Here is a 17,323-nt window from a genome sequence, read left to right as displayed (position 1 = left end):
GTTTGAAGGAGGATATCTCAGTTTATGATACATCAAAGTAGAAGGCAAAGTACCTGTCAAAACTGTTTACTTTTCCATAGCAAATTTCTGATTTTAAAAAGTAATACATGTTCTTCAAAGAAAACATGAAAAATTCAGATTTTTTTAAATTTGTAAATATCAACCCTAATCCTTATCCAGTGAATATTATTATTGAAGGCCTACTATGTGCCAAGCAGTGTGCTAAACACTGAGGTTTAACCAAAAATAACCAAATAATAAACCAAATAGTCAAACAATAAAACATAATAAAATATTTTACCATGAAATTTTATACTCCCTGTACTCAGTATATGAAAGCAAAAATATTCAATCATTTTTATTAAAAAAAAAAAAAAAGATGCACTGGGAATGCCTGAGTGGGGTTTGGGCGTCAGACTCCTGATTTTGGCTCACATTATGATCTCACCATTCGTGAAATTGACCTCCATGTCAGGATCCACACTGAGTGTGGAGCCCATTTGAGGTTCTCTCTCCCTCTCCCTCTCTCCCTCTTCCCCACTTGCGCACTCACTAGCTCTCTCAAATGAAATAAGCACTTCAAATAAATAAAAATTTAAAAAAGACCCGATTGCCAAAAAGCTATTTCTGAAAATTATGAGGATGTAAATTTTTTTAAGTTTATTTTATTTATTTTGAGAGACAGAGAGAGAGCGTGCGCATGCAAGAGAGGGGCAGAGAGAGAGGGAGAGAAGGAATCCCAAGCAGGCTCCACGCTATCAGCACAGAAGATCCAGATGTGGGCTGGATCCCACCAACCATGAGATCATGACTTGAGTCAAAATCAAGAGTAGAATGCTTAACTGACCGAGCCACCCAGGCACCCCTAGGATATAAATTATAATATATATCCTTCTGTTGTTTCACTGTACACACACACAAACACAGAGATGCACACACACAACACATATAAGTTACTTTTTATAATACTTAAAAATAGTGCAAATTTTTTTCCACTTAAACGTATATCACAAATATTTTCTCATGTAATTATATATTTTTCTTATGTAATTTTTAAGTTTTTATTTTACTTCCCATTAGCTAACATATAGGGTCATATTAGTTTCAGATGTACTATATAGTGATTGAATAATTCTATATCACCCAGTGCTCATCATGATTTTCTGATATAATTTTGAATTCCATGTTAGTATTTATATCATACAAATGTATCCATTTATTTGACCAAATTCCTTTAAGTATTTAGATTGTTTCCAATTAATAAACAGTACTACACTGAGCACTATTGTAGATTGTTTGTTCATATCCCCAAGAAGTTCCTTAAGATAAATTCCTAGAAGTGAAATTGCTAACTTAGAAAATCTACACATCTTTCTAACATGGAATATTATAAACACACATAAATATAATCATGGAATATTGAGAGCACACACATACAAACAGAAAAACAGAAGTCCTCTTCCCACCTGCATGTACTTGTACCCAACATCCAGCTTTAGTAATTATCAAGTCATAAGCAATCTTTTTTCACTTATGAGTTCACCTACTTCTCCTCTGTGGTATTATTTTGAAGAAAATACCAGAAATTATTTGACTTAAGTATGGATGTCTAAAAGATAAGGACTTTTAAAAATAATAGGCCAGTTATATCTAGAAAATATCAATAATTCTTTAACATTAAATATGTCAATTGCTTAGATCTCTAATTGTGTCATAAATGTTATAAAAATTTTAGTTTATTGTTTATTTTAAATTTTTCATAACTTGAACCTATAGTATAGGAGAGTGCAGATTAAACTCTATACTTAAGAGACTGCTAAGACCTATATGTATATATGATATTACATAAACTTAATATATTTACAATTAGGGATATATTACATATCATTATCCATATGTAAAACATAATTTTAGCTAAAGAGTTACTAAATCTGTATCACAGTAAAGTGCTTTAAAATGAATTACACGGAACCAATTACAAACTGAATGTACCATTCTCTTGGTAATACAGTCTCTATTAACTAATGAGAATTTCTAAAGAGGACAAATAACTGACCATGATGTGTACTCATTGCTATTAATAAATTCATGCATATATACAACTTTTTCTCACTTTATCAAGTTTACTGAGGTATAATTTAAGTACAATAAACTACATTCACTCAGTGTGTACAATCCGATAAGTTTGAGCATATGCATACCACCATAATAAAGGTACAGAATATTTACATCACACAAAAGTTTCCCTATGCACTTTTGCAGGAGAGAGATGTTCCCTCCATTCTCAGCCACAGGAAAACTAAAGACTTGGTGTCACTTTAGATTAGTTTGCATTTTCTAGAATTATAAATAGAATACTACATATTCTTTAGTGTTTGGCTTTTTTCGATCTTAACACAATGATAGGGATTCATTGATGTTACATATGTCAATATTTCATTCCCTTTTATTACTGAGAAATATCTCATTGTATGGATATACCACATTTTGTTTGTCTGAACATCCACCAATGGACAGATTTAAATGAAAGTAATAATGTAAATAATAATATATTGGAGGGCTGGAGGGGATAAAGAAAGAAAGGTGAGGGAAGTGTTGGAGACTAAAACTTTGTCAATAGTAATTGGAAGTTGTTAGATAATGTCTAAAATGTATTATTTGAGAAATCCGCTATGCATATTTTAATACTGTGGTAGTATGGTGGAGTGTATGATTGTTCCCAACTCCCTGGAAACAATCCCAGAGATGGATATATCCCTGCCCTTGGCCATATACCTTGCAGCACCTCCCTGTAGGTGGAGAAGATTCCCTGCCCCAGAGTTAAGTCTTGGCTATGCATCTTGGTTGAGATAGTGGCATATGAATGGAAGCAATAGTGTGCCAGTTCTCTAGAAATTTTCAGAGGTATTGCATGTGTCTGCCACCTGTTGCCCTTTTCCCTCTGCCAAGACAATGGCATGCCCAAATAGGGGTGCTCTTTCAATCTAGGTCTTGGAATGACAAGACATGGGAAACAGCTAGAGCAGGGCTATGACAGCCCACCTGTAGCTATCAACATGTAATATGAGTGAGAAATAAATGTTTGAGATTATGAGATTCTGGAAAGCTGGAGTTGTTTGTTACTAAAGATAAACTGACTAAATTTGTCTAATTTAGTCTTTTTAAAAAGATGCCTTCCTTTAAAAATTTATAAACTTGTATTCTGATTTATAGTAACTCTCATTTGAGTAGGGTTAGCGTGAATCAGTCCTCTGAGCCCAATTACACCTAGGACCATTAAGAAATTTAATTTCCTGTAAATTTACTTTAATTTTCCAATCAGTAATCATGTAACCACAATAGAGATGTGCTTTAGCTAAAAGATCTCTATCTTACCTAAACTCCAAACTCTGTAGTGAAAGTTACAAAGTAACTGAATATGTGAAAGAAACACTAATACCCAGGCAATACTGCTTAAAGAGCTTCAAGCTTTCCAATAACATCATCATACACAAACAGACTTTAAAATTTAACTTGAATCTCATTGATCAAAAAATCATATATCACGATACAGGGTTAAGTACTCAATCTTAAAATGTTTTAACGAACAAAAACTGAAAATTCTGAGATATAGTTTACCTAAATGAGATAAAAATGTATTAAGTTATTGTTACCAGGTCACTTGGTTCTCGTCCCAGATGCATCAAAGAACTGGAGACCCAAGACCAGACTGGGGAGATAGAGTTTACTGAGTAGATCCGTATAGTACACTTTCAAGAGTGAAAGCGGACCAGAGCCGGAGCAAGGCTGGCAATGGCACCAAGAAGCTCTAGCTGCATCCTTTTAAGCCTGCTTTCTGCACATGTAAGTTTGGCTTTGATTGACACTTTAAAAAAATGTTTATTTTTGAGATAGAGAATGGGAGAGAGCAGGGGATGGGCAGAGAGCAGGGGGACAGAAGATCCCAAGCAGACCCCATGCTGACAGCAGTGAGCTGACGTGGGCTTCGAACTCACAAACCATGAGATCAGGACCTGAGCCGAAGTCCAAGGCTCAACAAACTGAGCCACTCAGGTACCCCTGATTGACGTTTTTGATTGACAGCTGGTGGTTATATCGTATTTTGGCTTCTGCGCATGCACCTACCCATGATGCATTCTGTGATAATTGTACTTATTTATGTATTGTATATTTACGAGTGTGTAACGAGTTTTTGTTCTGACCTTAAAGGTTCTAAGGGTCAAGTTACACCTTTTGTGCTCATTCTCAGCGCTTCAAAGTCCTCTTATGGCTTTTGAGCCAGCACTGTGGCTAGGCCTTTGCTGTTGTGTTTAGCCCTTAGACTTGGCTCTAAACTTGGTGTTAACCCTCAGGGGTGGCTCGGAAGGTGTGGCCAGCATCTGCTTTACCTCTCCTAGCTCATGCCTAACTAACTGCCTAACAATTTGTAAATACAGTATCTGGTTTGCAAAACAGTTTAATATTCCTGAATAAAAGTATATGAATGAAGGAAGGAAGGAATGCATGGATGGATGGATAGATGAATGGATAAGCTACCATACTGATAATATGCTTGGCTTGACACTTTTTTCTACTCATTAAGAATTTCCATGTGTTCGCAAATGAAAAACTTTTAGAAGACAACACAGGCTTATTTTCATTTCAATGAATCTATGGTCGTGAATATACAATAACACTGCTATGCTTCTTTTTTAAAATGACTGTAATTTAGATATGCCTTTCCCATACCCATAACACTAAATTAATCAGGATTTATGGGATACCATAATCTCAACTAAAGATAAAATCTATATGCATTTTCACATCACTACATAATCTCTTAACTAAAATAAGAGCTAAAGAACTACTGGTTAAAGTTACCTATGTGAATAAATTGAGAAATGCTGGTTAAAAAGAAATTTAAAAAATAAAAAAAATAAAAAACCTACACTGTCTCTAAAATATTCAGATCCTTGTCCAGTAAAAGAGATCTCTGCAATACCTTTGAAAAGTAATCAAGAGCCCTAAGTTTGTGGTGAGTGGCTTGTGCCATATTTTTGATACAGCAGGTAGTCCATCATGAGGCTGCCAAGAATGCCTTCACGAAAGTGAAGGTGAAGCAGCCCCATCATGGTTCTATTCAGGATGAAGACCACATTCCCACCATGACCTCTAAGGCCCTGAAAGACCTGCTAACTGTGCTCCCCTCATTTGACCTATTCCCCTGACTGTTCTAGCCAGACTAGCTTTCTTTTGTTGAGTTCCTTGAATGCTTCATCTTCCTTTCTTCTCTCATAAAAGTTTTAGCCTTGTTATTCCCTCTACCTGAAATGTTCTCTATCCTCCCCTTCCCCCTACCTCCTGGTAGTATCCTCCAAATACTGCAGATCACAGCTTAAATGTCACTTCCTTAAGAACACTATTCTTACCATCTCAGAGCAGTTCAGATCCCCCTATTTATATGTGCTCATAGCCTCCCATACTTTTCTTTCACAACATGACTCACATTTGATTAGTGAGAGAACCTCCCCCACTAGACTTAAAGCTCCATGAAGGCAGGGGCTCTATCTGTTTTAACCACCACTGTAGACCCAGAACCTGGCACAGTGCCTAGCTATTTAAAAGCACCAAGTGTTAAAAATATATGTGTTACATATATGAATAAACTAACAGATTGATGAATGAACAAAGTCTGACAGGGAAGGGGAAAATAGGAGATCACACAGGAAGCTGTGTGAAAAGAAAAATATTTCCTTTTTGTTCAAGGAATTGCTTAAACCCAATTTGAGGAAGTGATATGTAAGGGAAGAGTGGTGACTCCTAGTCTCTCTTAAGCCCAGGAAACAAGTACTAAGCTTAAAATACAATCAACCTTCCTAGAGATGTAAGAACCTTGAATTGACCCATAGGACTGAAAGGTATTTTAAATTTCAGATCCATGATTTGAAAGACATTCATAAAACAGCAAATGTTGTTTCTTTCATAATGAATTAATATGCTATATTTTTAGATTCAAATGATCATTGATTAATGTGATTTCTAGGATCCCTTCTGAAGCTAAGATTATTTAAACCTAATAAATTTGCTTCAGAAACAGAATTGGGACTTTATAGTACTTGCTGTACATTTTACCAGTGTAATATAGAAATCAGTAATTTCTGTATAAACAAGGTAAGGAAACATTACTAAGCTTTAACAATCTAAGGAGTACAGGTCACCTATTATTTGAAAATGAACTTAAAGCACTGATTTACAAACAATGGGGAAAACAAACAGAAAATGCCTGTACTTCTAGTTTTTATTAGCTGGTGACAAAGATTCTTTAACACAAGTTCTGGCAGACCACCCTGTGTGGCAGTTCACACTAAATTCCCTGATGTATTTGTTGGGATGGCACATAATAAGTAATTAGGAGATATGACATAAGTTAAATGCTATTCAGATTCTGAATATTCTCCCTTATATATAAATCTCTATAGTTTCCCTTATATGGTATGGAAAGAGCCAAAGGGACAAAGGAAACAGAAATAGAAATTTTGCTTGTTAATTTTAAACAGTATGTAATCTAAACAATTACCATCTCCTACCAGCTAAAATGATTCAACACCTTTTCTTTGAAGGACAGGTTATATATTTCTGAGGTTTTTAAATTCTTCCTTGTTCTATTCTCTCATAATAATGGCAGGAGAAAACCACGAAATCAACATTTACTTGTAAGTGTAAAAGAAACCTGAACACTGATTTGAGTCATTTTCTCATAGATACATACTTTGATACACAATACAAATATTTCTTGTGCATTTTAAATAACTCTTGCCTCTTATAATAAAGATTATATTTTCATCTCTTATTTATAAACTCTGGTTCAATGATTTTATTAGCTACTGAATGATCTAATCTAATATATCCAATTTGAATTATAAACAAATATAGCTATGCAACAATAAAAAGAAATTACAGAACCATCTAGTTCCACACTTGCATTGAAGTTAACAGATGCACTGAATTTAAAAATGTGCAATTACTCACCTTACATTCTTCCTGGCAAGTATCTGGTCAAAAGTTAGAGAAAATCCCATACATAAAAAAATGAGTGAAAAACTAAACAAGATTTTTCTTCCCATCAAGAAATTAATCAGTTTCTTCTAACCAAGCACATCTCCTAATTCATAAATGCAAACAGGGCAGAGGCAGTACTTTCCATGCCTTGTGACTGACAACATATTCAACCAATAAAAAAACCACATTCCCAGGATGTATTATGTGGGGGAGAGGATGGAGGGAGGGTCCTGATACTGCTTAATTTAGAGTATAGAGTGAAATCAGTGGGTCTATTTAAGATGTTTGCTTTTTCATGAAAAATTATTGGGGAGCAGATTTTCAATTAACCTCTTTTCAGAAACTGGCATTGCTTTGATACTCTAACTCTTAATAAGAATCTCATACTGCTTTTCAGGTAGCTATTAAATTGCCCTCAAAAATCTATAAGATATACATTATTACATGTATTTTTCAGGTGTATAAGTGAGTAAAAATCTCTAAAACTTATCTAATTTTACACGTGTCCTAGTTCACAGTGTACTGTTAAATTCATGATTCTCCATGTGCTGAGAGATATGGAAGGTAATGGTAAAGAGCACTGACTTTGGAGTCAGACAGCCCTCAAGTGCTTTCCCAGCTCCAGTTTCCTCATCTGCTGAGTGGGGACAAAAGTACTTAACTCAAAGAATTGTTGTGAAGATATATTGAGGTCCTAAATAGCCAAATCTATCTTGGGAAAGAACAAAGCTGGATGTATCACACTTCCTATTTAAAAATACATTGCAAAGCTACAGTAATTAAAATGGTACAGTATTGCCATTAGAAACTGACATAAAGACCAACAGAACAGAATACAGCACCTAGAAACAGATTCACACATACAGTTAACTGCTCTTCAGCAAGGGTGCCAAGAACACACAATGGGAAAAGGACAAATGGTGCTGGGAAAACTGGATATCCACATTCAAAAAATGAAATCAGAGCCTGATTTCACACCAGACAGAAAAATCAACTCAAAACAGATTAAAGACTTAAAACCTAGATGAAACCACAGGGCAAATCTTCATGACACTGGTCTTGGCAATGATTTCATGGATATGATACCAAAGCACAGACAATAAAAGCAAAAATAGACAAGCAGAACTACATCAGAATAAAAATCTTCTGTACAGCAAAGGAAACCATCAACAGAGTGGAAGGCAACCCACAGAATGGGAGAAGATATTTGCAAAACATATATCTGATAAATCATTACTTTCCAAAATATTTGAGGTACTCTTACAACTCAATAGCAGAAACAACACAAATAACCCAACCTAAAAATGGGCTTGAATAGACAGTTCTCCAAAGATGACATACAGATGGCCAACATCATATAAAAAGGTGCTCAATGTCACTAATCATCAGGGAAATGCAAATCAAAACCACAAAGAGATATGACTTAATGCCTGTCAGGATGTGGAAACAACCAAAGTATCTGCTGATGGCTGAATGGATAAGGAATATGGAGTATATACAAACAACAGAATATTATGCAGCCTTTAAAAAAAGGAAATTCTGTAATATGTGACAACATGGATGAACTTTGAGGAATTATAAGTGAAAGAAGCCAGTCACAAATACTACATGATTCCATTTTCATGAGGGTTCTAGAACAGGCAAATTCATAGAAAGCAAAGACTGAATGGTGGTTACCAGGGGCTGGAGGTTGAGGAGGAGGAAATAGGTAGTTGCTAATCAACAGGCATAAAGTTTCAGTTAAGCAAGATTAATAAATTCTAGAGATCTGCTGTATAAGATTATACCTATAGTTAACAATACTGTATTATACACTTTAAAAATTTGTTAAGAGGGTGGATCTCACGTTAAATGTTCTTACCACAATAAAATAAAATTTTAAATAAATAATACAATAGATGAAAGCCTTTCCTTACTTCAATGCCTGGCTAAATAGAGAATATCTAGAGGTGCCTGGGTGGCTCAGTCAGTTGAGCATCTAACTCTTGATTTCAACCCAGGTCATGATCCCAGAGTCATGGGATTGAGCCCCGCCTAGGAGCTTGAGATTCTCTCTCTCTCTCTCTCTCTCTCTCTCTCTCTCTCTCTGTCCCTCTTCCCAACTTGCCTGCTCTCTCCCTCTCTCTTTCTCTAAAATTAAAAAAAAAAAAGAATATCTATGGTTATTCTTTCCTTGCCAGCCTCCACTTCCACTCCCTTGCCACCTAAAAAACATGCAAAAACACAAACCAAAGAACAAAATCCCTAAGAGTCATTTTACATTTAAAAAAATACAATTAAAATGCCACAATAAAGAAAATCTTCCAAAATGAATATGTCAGCATTTTCGGCACTTAAGAACCACGAGCACTTTAATGGCAAAGTACTGGTAGCTGAAAGGCATCATATTTTAAGCGACACTTCAGGGATGATGGATTATAGGAAGGCTGGGGACTTGACCCTGAGGACATGTACTTTGTACACACACCATCCTCTAACATGGCTCTAGGAAGCCCTATAGAGAAGTGAAGAGGAGATGAACACACAACTAGGGATGGGGGAGGGGGATGGAGAAATAAGGAAGATGCTAAGAAATATTATAAAACAGAAGAGGTCATCACCATCAATGTGTCCTTTCCATGCTCATCTTATTTCTACTTCCCATATTTCCTTTTCTTCTCTGTTCTTTCACTCTGCCCAACTTCCACTCCCTACCTCTCCTTTCACCTTCCTGTCTTTTTCCTGATTTTGTGGAATTTCTGGTAGTAAGATGGGCCTGGACAGGAGGAGTTTAGTCATAGGCAGGCTGGCCAAATAATACATAGGACACCCGGTAACAGGTGAATTTCAAATAAACGATAAATAATTTTAATAAGTATGTTCCATGCAATATTTGGATATGCTGTATTAAAAATCATTTGTTGTTTATCTGAAATTAAATTTAACTGGACATCTTGTATTTTTATTTGCTAAATCAGGCAATCCTAGTCTTAGGGCTCTGCTACTCAACTCTGAACATGCATACAAATCACATGAGATTTTGTTAAAATGCAAATTCTGATCCAGTCTGGGGTGGGGCATGAGCTTCTTTGTTTCTAACAAGTTTCCACATGATGCTGATGCTGCTTGTCTGTGAGGAGCAAGGACCTAGAATAGCACTGTTCAACAGAAATATAATGAGAGCTATGTATATAATTTAAAATTTTCTAGTAGCCACACTGAAAGAAGCACAAACAGGTTAGGTTCATTTTAATAATATATTTTCTTTAGCCTAATATATCTATAATACTATTTCAAACATAAAAATTAATAAGATATTTTACCTTCCTTTTCTGCTCTAAGTCTGAAACCTGGTATACAATTTACATTTATACACATCTCAATTCGAACTAACCAAAATTTCCAGTGGTTAGTAACCACATGAGGCTAACGGTGATCGTACTGGCCAGTGCAAATGTAGTACATCGCCTCCAGCTGCCAGAGCAATAGCTCATAGTCTCCCATGGCAGCAGCAGTAGGGTCTGATCTCAGTGCTCCTCAAATCCCTGGTCACGGGAAGGTAAGAGGCCAAGCCCATGAAGACCCCTGTACTGTGATAATAATGGTTCAGTTAACACTCAGAGACCATACTGTTACCTCCTTGGTGCTTACCATGTAAGTTATATTTCCAGTTATATTTTCAGGTGCACAAATGTATACACAATTTTTATTTTTAAATCAAGTTTCATTTCAATATATTTTATGTCTTGATTCCTAAATTTTTAAAACAGCATTCCTTCTGTTGTTGAAATTTTCCTCCACTTGGTGAAGACTATTTAAGGTAGAATAATTAGTAGCTAGTAGGTTTCACACATGTATTTTAAAATAGAAGTCACACTTAAGATGTGATTGTCAGAGAATAGCTCATCTGTAACTTTAGAAAAGCAATGATAAAAATGTTAATGTGATAATTTGCAGGCTGCAAGGCACTAAGATATCACCTGCTTGGCATTGTACCTCCCCGCTGATATGGCTGAAGGGTCCTTGTCCAGAACTGTGAAGGGTCTGACATTTTACCCAACTGATAAGCTAACAAGTCAGCTTGTTAGTTTCATGGATTCTGGCAGAAGACACAAGACTCCAGGGCCAGAGACAAAGAAGTTTATTACTCACCACATAGCAAGGAGCATAAGCATCAGTATATTGTGACAATACCCCTTGCCCATAGAGCAATACATCTAGGCCCACATGGACGTTTGTACACACAATGGGTTTCATTTCATGAGACAAATCCTGAGTTTCCAAGGCTGTAAGTAAACCTGCCCTTTGTAAGAGGAAGACAGTATTTCTACCTTTCAAGGCTGTTCACTATACATACATCCTAAAGATAATCCAAAACAAAACGCAGTTTTGGATCCTAAAGATAATCCAAAACAAAATGCATTCTAATATTTGCCTGAAGGAACATCGAGCATTTGCCAGACCACAGTTTCTATTCATCCAAATGCTCTTAAACCAAAAATCACTTTAGTCAAATGTTCAAATCAATTATAGTAGTCTTTGCTAAGTTTGCAAACTGATACAAAATCTAAATCCATCCACCTCCTACAGTCTTGCATGGCCTGGCCCTTGCTGGTCTCTCTTGCTTCATTTTATGCTAACCTTTCTCCCGACCATGCTCCAGGACACTGGCTTAGATTCAGCTTTTCTCAACACCCTCCACATGCCAACATTTTTACACCTCAGTGACTGTACATATTGTTCCTTCTGTGGAGATTACCTCATCCCCTCCTAACCCTCCCTGCATTCTGTTCACCCTCATCATAACATATATCACATTTGAACTGAGATATTTACTTTCTTGTTACCTATTTATGGTGTGTTTCTTCACCAGAAGGCCTGCTCCATGGCAGCAGGGACTGCATCTAATTAACTGATACACCTAGAGTCTAAGGTGCTGCTGGTCCAAGATGATACTCAATAAGATGTATAGAGTAATGAATAAGCCCAGCAAAAATGTCACATAATTAATTCTCACTTTGTGCACATGGTTGTGACTCCCAGAGCCTGACTATCTAGGCAACCATAACTAGAAAATCAACTAATTCAAGTATTTCATAAAATTCAGTAGCTTGAAATGCAAATATACAAAACCCAAGTTACATCAGTTCATTAGCAAACTACCAGAGTAGTACTTCTTGCTCTGTATAGGGGAGTGTGACTCTCTAATGATTAATACATGTCAACTTGACTGGGATACAACGTGCCCAAATATTTTGCTAAACATTATCTGGCCTTGTCTCTGACAGTGTTTCTAAATGAGATTAATATTTGTATCAGTAGACTGAGTGAACTGCCTTCCCTAATGTGAGTGGGCCTCATCCAATCCACTGAAGGTCTGAGTAAAATAAAAACGTGGAGTAAGGGAGTTTTTACTTTCTCTACTTGTCTTGGAGCAGAGAATTCAGTGTTCTCCTGCCTTCACATTTCCTAGGACTGGAGCTATACCATTGGCTCTCCTGGGTCTCCAGCTTGCTGACCACAGATATTGGGATGTCTCAGCCTCCATAACTGCACAAACCAATTCCTATAACAAATCACGTATAGGATTAATTTCATATATATATATATATATATATATATATATACACACACACACACATATATACATATATACACACACACATATATATACACAAACATACACATATATATGAATTTCATATATATACATACATATATATACATTCTATTCATATACATATATATGTATATATATATATGAAATTCATATATATATGTGTGTGTTTGTGTGTGTGTGTGTGTGTGTGTGTGTGTGTGTATATAATTTTTCTGGAAAATCCAGACTAATGCATACTCTTTATTAAATTCAGAGTCCAACTGTTGCCATGATTTCTACTAATTTTCATCAAATCAACTTCTGAGTTGATTAGAATCAGATTAGTAAATGAAATACTTATAAGTGCTTTTGATTTAAAATGTTAATTTGTCTTACATTTGATTCCCCATTGACTTTTTGGAACATAAGTGATATACCAAATTAGTGGCATATATTTCTGTTCTTGGATCTCAAGCTTCACTGAAACAAAAGTCCTGCTCTTTCATAAATTTGTCCATTAGACAAATATTGATTGCCATATGCTACCTGCCAGGAATATAAGATGAACAAGACACTGTCCTGATCCCCATGAGACTAGTAGCTCAGTGATGTGCAGAAATGTAAACAAATAATTGCTGGAGTAAACACCTTAGGGATGCTTCACGTAGCAAACCAATGACCTCCACTGATATTGGCCACAACTCCACTCCAGGCAATGGCTGATAAGGACTGGAGGAAGGCAGTTATTTAATAGACTAGAGACAAGAGATGAGACATAACTCTTTTGAAAAGCTGAAGCAGCTTTCCAGTTCTTGACTCTACTTTCTTATGAGTTCAGTGTGTATCTCTTGGTGCTGAAGTGTGTGAGTTACCCCAGTGTCCTCCCAATAACTTGGCTTTTGGTCTTAACACAGCTTGAAATGGGTTTCCGTTACTTATAGTGCAAAGGAAACTTTATTGGAAGGGTTTGCTAAGTACCAAATTTACTGTGATAATTAGAGGCATGGACTAGGAAGGGAGGTCTAAGTGTTAAGAAGGACCTAACAGACCTGGGTTCTAAGGAGGAGAAGGCTTCCACCACTTGAAAAATGCTCTCACCAGGAAGATGCAGGATCCACCTTGACAGAGATAGGGTTTTAATTCACTAAGTAAAACTCATATTGAAAATATGTGCCATTTTGATGTTGCCATATACTTCAGGCCATCATTTATAATAGGCACAAAATAGATTCTTTGGACAAAAATTAACCAGCACACTTAGTTTCTAAGAGAGTATAGTATACAACCACCTGGTACAAATCCAAAATGTTGTCTGCTAAATTAGTTAATATAAATTTGGAAATTTTAACTGAAAACCTGAGTAAATTTTAGATATTCACTGGCACATAAGCGCATTATTCCATACTATGAAAAATGATACCCATGGTGGGGTTCTCGTTTAAGATGGTGATATTCTAAGATCTTGAACTTCTTTCCTCCCACAGACATGCTGAGTGTACCACTACATATGAAACAATTTCCTATTAAAAAACCTAAAGCCTGGCTGACATCAGGCAAATGAAAAGAAAACCAAATCAAAGTGGGTAGGAAAAGCTGGGACACAATTTCACCATAAACCCTACCACAGGTGTGGCAACCCACAATCAGGAGGGAACTCAAACCCAGAGCTTCCTCCTGAGTGGTAAAGAGTTCAAAGTCCACATCAGACACCTCAACTTTTAAGATATGTACCTGAGAGATGAGCCCCCAAAACATCTAATTTTGAAAACCAATGGGGTTCCTGTTTGAGACCCACAAGACAGCAGCGATCTAAGAAATGTCTCTTAAACGGCCCTCTCACTTGGACTGACTCACTTCAGGGCCCCCAGCTCAGAGGCAGCTGATCATCTCCGAACTTAAAATGAAGGAGGCTCACCTGCTTATATTAAAACCTTGACGTGAGGGGCAGGCATCTGCTTTAATACACACATCTCTCTATGTTTATATATATTTGTTGATGGAAGGTTTTTAACTATGACGGATAAATGGATAAAGAAAATATGGTATATTTATATGGAATATTATATAGCCATAAAAAATAGTGAAATCTTTACATTTGCAGAAACAGGGATAGACCTCAAGGGCATTAAGCTAAGTGAAATAAGTCATAGAAAGACAAATGTATATGGAATCTAAAACACAAAACAACCAAGTTCATAGATACAGAGAACAGATTAGTGATTGCAAGGGGCAATGGGTAGTGGAGGATGGGGAAAATGGGTAAACTGTGTTGTTTGGGTTTTTTAGTTTCAATAAATTTAATAAAAAATCCTTTAAAAATGAAAAAGACCATATCTATGAACTGGTTGCAGATTCATTCATTTGGGTTATCTTAATAATCAGTAATGGCTGTGGCACCCGGGTGGCTCAGTCAGTTAAGCATCTGACTCTTGATTTCGGCTCAGGTCATGATCTCATGGTTTGTGAGATGGAGCTTCGAGGTGGGCTCCTTACTGTCAGCTTGAGATTCTCTCTCCCTATCTCTCTGCCTCTCCCCTGCTTGTGCGCTCCCTCTCTCTCTCTCTCTCTCTCTCTCTCTCTCTCTCTCTCTCAAAATAAATAAATAAATAATTGTCGTAGACTCTAAGTCTAAAGTTCTTTTTTGTCTAGCAAAAGAGTGGGACGCAGGATTGAAAATGAGAGATGGCTAATGTCCAGGAAAAGACAAGAGCACCGAATAAGGGTCCTTTGCCCGTTTTTATTAGGATCAGAAGGCTTACAAACATGGCGATGGACGTGCACAAAGGGACAATGAATCTGTGATCATTAATTTGTGGACATGAGGGAAAGGGAGTCTTGAGATATTTGTGGTTAGGGGTTTGGGTTAATACCAAACAAACTCCGGGAGCTGGGCAGTCAGGAGGAAGGTTGTTTACAGCAGACATGAGGCAGCAGCTCTGTTTATCTTAGCTAGCCTAGAGGATGAGACAGATAGGGGAGTAACCTCAGGGTTGACAAGGCACCTTTTCTTTTGTTAACCATCTCCACTCTGGGCTGCTTTGCCTGCAGCATAGTGGTCCATAGTCCAATTCACCAATTTACCTAACCTGGCCCTACTGTCCTGTGAAAGCAGCTTTTCTGCTATAGTACTAAATTGGGAATGCTTCCACCCTGAATATCTAATCTTGTTTATTTCATATACCTATGTATTGGGCACCTTTGCATGGTTTCTATTTCAGGCCTTTGCCTCTCCCTCTTTATTTTCGGGGCTCTGCACCCCCTCTCTATTTTGGGGTGCCTTTGCACCTCCCTATTCCTAGAACCTTTATGCCTCCCTATTCTCGGGGTGTCTTTACACCCCCCTATTCTTGGGGTGCCAACCTGATTTTGGTGTGAGCATTTTACGGCTTTGTATTTCTTTATGCCTTGTTAACCCATTGGTGTAAGCCCTGGGGATCCCTAAGCTTATCCCCACAAATAATACATACATACATCCATACATACATACAAATGAACAAAGAAGCTCTTAACAATCAGTACGGACTGCTAGAACCAACAAAAAGTAGTATCAGTGGAAAAATTACTCTTGTCCTTTTCTTTTCTTCCCTCATTTCTTTTCTTCCTCCCTTCCTCTAGCTCCTCACTCCTTTTTCTCTCTTGTTATTTGTTCTTTCAGTTTAAGGGGTGGTGGGGGGGGGAATCCTGTTTTATCTTATTTAAAGTCCTTTAAGCAATAAAGTCTTAGTGATATAAAATGCACATTTACTTTTATAGGAGTTTTTATATTTATATTATAATAACTTATATATTACACTTAAGTAATCTAGAAATAGTCCTAATTAAATTTCATTTTACCGGGGAATGCAAAGCTGAAGAGTAATCTCTGATGACTCCCCATCACCAAAGATCAACTGGTCTTCACTGAACTCACAGAGAACACAGATCTGGCCCACCTGCCAGCCTCTTTAAACCTCTCCAGGGAATGAGATTCTAAAACTTAATATTCTAATGAGTGAAAGAAATTATCTTTCTTTTCCTAGTGAGAGAAATGATCCTTTAACATTTCTTACAACTCAAAGGTCTCTGCTGAAATAAAAGTCTATTTTATTTTGTTTTGTTCTCAGCCAAGTTAGAGAATACCTGGGGAATAACTTCCAATATGCATAGTAAAATAACTCCCTTCCAGGAACTTCACAAAGGACATCAAAGAGCAGTGTTGTCAATTCCCCCTAGATCTTACCCAGAGGTTTAATTATAGTAACAAGATTTTAAAGACCAGGCCTGATTACTGTTAAGATTATATGATAACACACACATCTTTCTTTAGTTCCACCTTAAAAATAGATAGGAGAAGAAATATTCACTATTCACTATTCACAGAAATATTCAAAAGTAGTTAGAATGAGAGGATAAGAAATCTCATTCATTTTGGATAAGAGAAAAATTGCATTTAATAATTTAATCAGGAAAAATGAAGCACTCAACATTCATCACTAGGTTACACAGAGCAAGTAATCATTGGTCTTATTCTTACTGCTGCTTCTTTCTCACTTAAAGCTGTTATTTCAACTTGTCACATTTCCATAGCAACTAATACCTCAATTTTTATAGTTAAAACACTTGGAATCATTTCTAACTATTCTAAATGCTCCAATATATTGTTAAAACCCTTGGCTGCTCTTCCTAAAAAGCCAACTTCTCTCTCATATGGTACAAAGAATCAGCATC

General features: G+C 36.5%; 1 protein-coding gene across 3 annotated transcripts in view; it reads right to left on the bottom strand.

Moving 5' to 3' along the window:
• Window positions 1-17,323, bottom strand: part of LOC102972731 (V-type proton ATPase subunit S1-like protein) — a 39,546-nt gene that overhangs the window by 15,709 nt on the left and 6,514 nt on the right. Inside the window, exon 1 of one of the 3 annotated variants that reach the window (XM_007079788.3) lies at window positions 7,009-7,128. The exons of the other annotated variants lie outside the window; for them this stretch is intronic. Coding sequence (XP_007079850.1) covers window positions 7,009-7,103 — 95 coding nt within the window. The 5' untranslated portion in view covers window positions 7,104-7,128. Of the gene's footprint in view, window positions 1-7,008; window positions 7,129-17,323 lie in introns of those variants that run through there. 3 annotated transcript variants of the gene reach the window in all.

Source organism: Panthera tigris, chromosome A1, assembly GCF_018350195.1.
Source record: "Panthera tigris isolate Pti1 chromosome A1, P.tigris_Pti1_mat1.1, whole genome shotgun sequence".
Classification (NCBI taxonomy): Eukaryota; Metazoa; Chordata; class Mammalia; order Carnivora; family Felidae; genus Panthera; species Panthera tigris.
Note: the sequence above shows the minus strand (reverse complement) of the source record. Positions and strands in the feature narration are given on the sequence as shown.